This window comes from Euphorbia lathyris, chromosome 1 (genome assembly GCF_963576675.1).
Source record: "Euphorbia lathyris chromosome 1, ddEupLath1.1, whole genome shotgun sequence".
NCBI classification, from domain to species: domain Eukaryota; kingdom Viridiplantae; phylum Streptophyta; class Magnoliopsida; order Malpighiales; family Euphorbiaceae; genus Euphorbia; species Euphorbia lathyris.
In genome coordinates this window covers 39349709-39353565 of record NC_088910.1, presented here as the reverse complement: position 1 = coordinate 39353565, position 3857 = coordinate 39349709, and the positions used below count along the sequence as shown (strand labels likewise).

Sequence of the window (3857 nt, the reverse complement as noted above, 5' to 3'; positions counted from 1 at the left end):
TTAATCGCCATTTTGATATTAATTCCGGTAAATTTCAGATCGGAAGTGAGTGAGGGACAAATGTCGGAGCTCTAAAATCGGCCAATTAAGTGATTCGACCAGAGTTTATTTAAATTTGAATTTACCTTTAACACATTATTTATTTATTATAGGGTTTTATCAAAATAAAAAAAAATGTGAAAGGCAATTTTTAGGGTCGGTCAGGCAATTCAGGCGTATTAGTAATAAGTAGTTATGAAACTGTGAGAACGGCTCCCATTTTCGAATTTCCTGCGCTTTTTATCTGCCCGCCAATCTTCTCTGCAACGGTGCAATCTTCTCGATCATCATCTCCCTGCGAGCTCTTTTCCTCTCTAAATCAGATTTCAATCTTCTCTGTAACTGTGCAATCTTGTCTTCCACTCTTCTCGATCATCATCTCTCTTTCTCTGTAAATCAAATTCATATCAGATTTCAATTCGGGATGGCCACTTCAGCCTTCAAGTCCACCACTAAACGGACGCCCATTGGTAAAACCTTCACCGCTGATACTAGTCGGACCTCTTCTGCTCGGAGTCTCTGTAGATTCTCCCATCCGCCCAGGGATGGATTCTCAGGCGATGCCAAAGGGAGGCTTGATTCTTCTAGTCTGACCTCTTCTGCTCGGCGTCTTCTAGATGCGCCTCGGGATGACTTGTCAGGCGATTGGAGGTTTGTTACCACAATCAGAGGAGGATCAGGTTTTCCTGTTGTTAGATTCCATGATCTTCAATTCTTTGAGTCCGCTGATCGAAGGCGTTCTTCGTTGAGGGATGGGAGGTTTGTTACCACAATCAGAGGAGGATCTGGAGGGTTTCCTGTTGTTAGCTTCCATGATCTTCAATTCTTTGAGTCCGCTGATCGAAGGCGTTCTTCGTTGAGGAGGGATGGGAGGTTTGTTACCACGATCAGAGGATCTGGAGGGTTTCCTGTTGTTAGCTTCCATGATCTTCAATTCTTTGAGTCCGCTGATCGAAGGCGTTCCTCTGGAGGGTGCTCGATGTCGGTTCCTGAGGTATGACTCTATCTTCCTATTTCTTTCCTTCCATTTGAGTTAAATGCTTATTGGAGCAGATTGTGTTGGCACTTAGTTGGATTTGTTTTTACAAATTTTGCTTTTGGGACTCCTTTAATCTTATATTTAGTACCAAATGTCAAATGTGATTTCTTAATGATTCTTTTTAAATTGATTGGTCCTAAAGCTTCTTTGTTTGGGGACACATGAATCTAAATGCTTGCATTATTGGTGAAGCTTTGAGGTCTGAACTCACCTAAACTTTCTGCAGTAGCATGCTTAGGAATAATGACCAACACATTTGTAGCAATCTGTTTCAATATTAAACCATTCTCCCTCACAACAACCTTACAGACAACAGGGCTTTTATTTGAACCCCTTCAAATCATACCAAAGATACGAAAAAAGTTAAGAGTAAATTACATCAAGGTACCTGAACTCACACTTTAGTTTATCATGCAGGTTGTTGGCACTTGGTTTATCATGCAGTTGGATTTCTTTTTAGTCTATCATGCAGTTGGATTTGTTTTTGGCTAAGTTTCAATTGTTTTGACTAAACTAGATTTAAGATTTGTGGTCCTTTCAGAGCCACTCATCAGTCATGCAGAGAAGAAGGTTGGATTTCAATTGCAGTGATGACAGTTATTTGATGTGCATTGTTTATGTGATTCCTACCATACTGCCTATTTAAGCTTAATTTTGTATACGTTTTTTACTCTTTAGGCTGCTGAGCATCCCGTTGACGATGATACGAACACTGGGCTGTATGAAATGGATGGAGTTGATGTTTCTCCTAGCCCGTGTTCCTATAGTGGAGAGAGGCGACTGTTTGATGCTGATGAGTATCTTAATCGTGAAACTAGATGGAAGCGACCACACGTCCTTGATTATCTAGTTTGCAACCGAATGTTCTTTTAGCTGTAATCTTTATTTTAGAACTGCATTTTTCATCTATTTTCTACAAAAAAAAAAAAAAAGGTGTAACTAATGTAATCTATTGGCTTGCTTTTTCATGGGTTTTGATGATTGGGCTGAAGAGATTCTCTTGTGTTTTCATTTTTGTCTGTTGGTATCATTTTAGATTATTATAAAGCTCATGTAAATACAATGGCTCTGATCAATTTTGCTGAGGCATCCATATGGTGTCTTGTTCTTTGGTTTGTATTTCTAGTTGTTTTTGTTTAAATATACTATAAAAAATGCACTCGGTGTGGAAAATAACAAGTGCTAAAGCTTTTGTTTAATTTAATTTGATTGATCATGTATGTATGTATGTATATGGGTGCTAGCTGCAGATGTTGAAATGGAAACAGAAGAAGAAATCAAAGAATGATGAAGCTATATATGGTGGAGGATGCTACAGAGGAGGAGGGTGAATCAGAAAAGAAGAAGAAAATTGGACAAATTTAATGGTGTAAATGCTGATGGAACTGCCAAGAACAAGAAGTGGAATCAGTAAGAAGAAAAAGAAGAGTGATTTCTGAGACATTTGATTCTGTTATGAATATTTTGATCATTTTAACTCAACTTATCAAGTTTAGAAGAATCTGAAAATTTAGAAGAATCTGAAAATTTAGCATATTTCTTTCCATCCAACCACTTCCAATCTAATTGAATTAAATTTTTCAACAAATAAATAAAGGTTCATGTAACGGAACTTGACGTCTCAATCTTTATGAAATTGTACAAATTTAGCTCAAACTTCCATTACTCAATGTTATAATTGCATCATTTCGCAAACGTTGAGGTTTAGATAGTGTTTTTTTTTTGTAGGTCGAGACTAAATTGATACTTTTCCAAAATTCTTAAGACTTCCCATAAATTTAATTGTTTCCAAATCGGAACCAAAATATAAAATTTTACCCACCATCTCCAAAGTGCTTACTTATCATTACCTATTATTTCTTATTAACTCTATAAGAAACCCTCAAAAATCAACATGAAGTTAGTATATATGTCATCTCTTTGGAATTTTTTTTTTTTTTGAGGAAGAATCAAATGTAAAATAGATATTGAACTAGAATCCATTGAGATTGAGTTCCAAGCATAAAGAAAAAAAAATTAAATAGCTGATTGAATCTCCTCCTTTGCCCTCTCTATTAAATTCTACGCTTTCATCTGCCACCACATCAACAAATATCGGAATCAGAGGTGCCATCTTAGTGATTAAATTTAACCTTAAATTGAGAAATATCAAGAGTAAATAAACAGAGAAAACAAAAATCATACCTCACAGAACTTCGGATATGGTCATTGATATAGGTAAGAAAAATCTACTACGGACTCAGCTACGAGGACAAGAAAAAGTCACCACTCCAAATAACAAAGACAATAAATGTATAGATAGATTTTTTCTTGTCATATACTAAATCAGTTCAAGTTTCTTAATCTACAAAACTAAATAAATAAAAATAAAAGCAAGCAACGTTGCATGTAACTTCATCCCGAGTAAATGGACGTTAGGAACAAAATCCTGAGCACCTATAATATCTTAACAGAAAGTGAAGCTAAGATCGTGTGAATAAGCCCCCATTGTGAAGCTGTAGATGCCGAAGAAATCAGAATCCTCAAAACCAAATGTTGATTACTTAATTGGTTCAATACATCATTTCATCATTCTAGAAAGAGGCCTAAATACATATCAATGCACCAAATCGCTATAATCAAAGTAATAATCATAATCTCTATACAAAAATTAATAAACACACAAGAAATTGTTGAAACACATTTACACATGATTTTGATTTGACAAAATTATTTAAGTTAACCCATGATTAAGGGACAATTAAATTTAAATGCTTTGATTTAATTGTACTAATATGTT

The 3857-nt window shown here is 35.5% G+C and overlaps 1 protein-coding gene across 2 annotated transcripts; it reads left to right on the top strand.

Moving 5' to 3' along the window:
• The first annotated feature begins 248 nt into the window (after window positions 1-248).
• Window positions 249-2525, top strand: LOC136231838 (uncharacterized). Of its 2 annotated transcripts, XR_010690175.1 has the most exons (3): window positions 249-1033; window positions 1496-1648; window positions 1757-2520. XR_010690175.1 is itself a non-coding variant. In XM_066020841.1 (2 exons), the coding sequence occupies exons 1-2, from the start codon at window positions 464-466 to the stop codon at window positions 1949-1951; spliced, it is 765 nt and encodes a 254-aa protein (XP_065876913.1). In that variant the 5' UTR covers window positions 249-463; the 3' UTR covers window positions 1952-2525. The 2 variants fall into 2 exon arrangements, 1 of the variants encoding a protein (XP_065876913.1); XM_066020841.1 differs by lacking the exon at window positions 1496-1648 and having other exon boundaries at window positions 1757-2525.
• Window positions 2526-3857: the final 1332 nt, after the last annotated feature.

Excerpts from the sequence above, each read along its gene's own strand:
- LOC136231838 (XM_066020841.1), top strand. The coding sequence starts at position 464 with ATGGCCACTTCAGCCTTCAAGTCCACCACTAAACGGACGCCCATTGGT. Across the intron at positions 1,034-1,756 it reads GCTCGATGTCGGTTCCTGAG|GCTGCTGAGCATCCCGTTGA; the intron begins GTATGACTCTAT and ends TTTACTCTTTAG.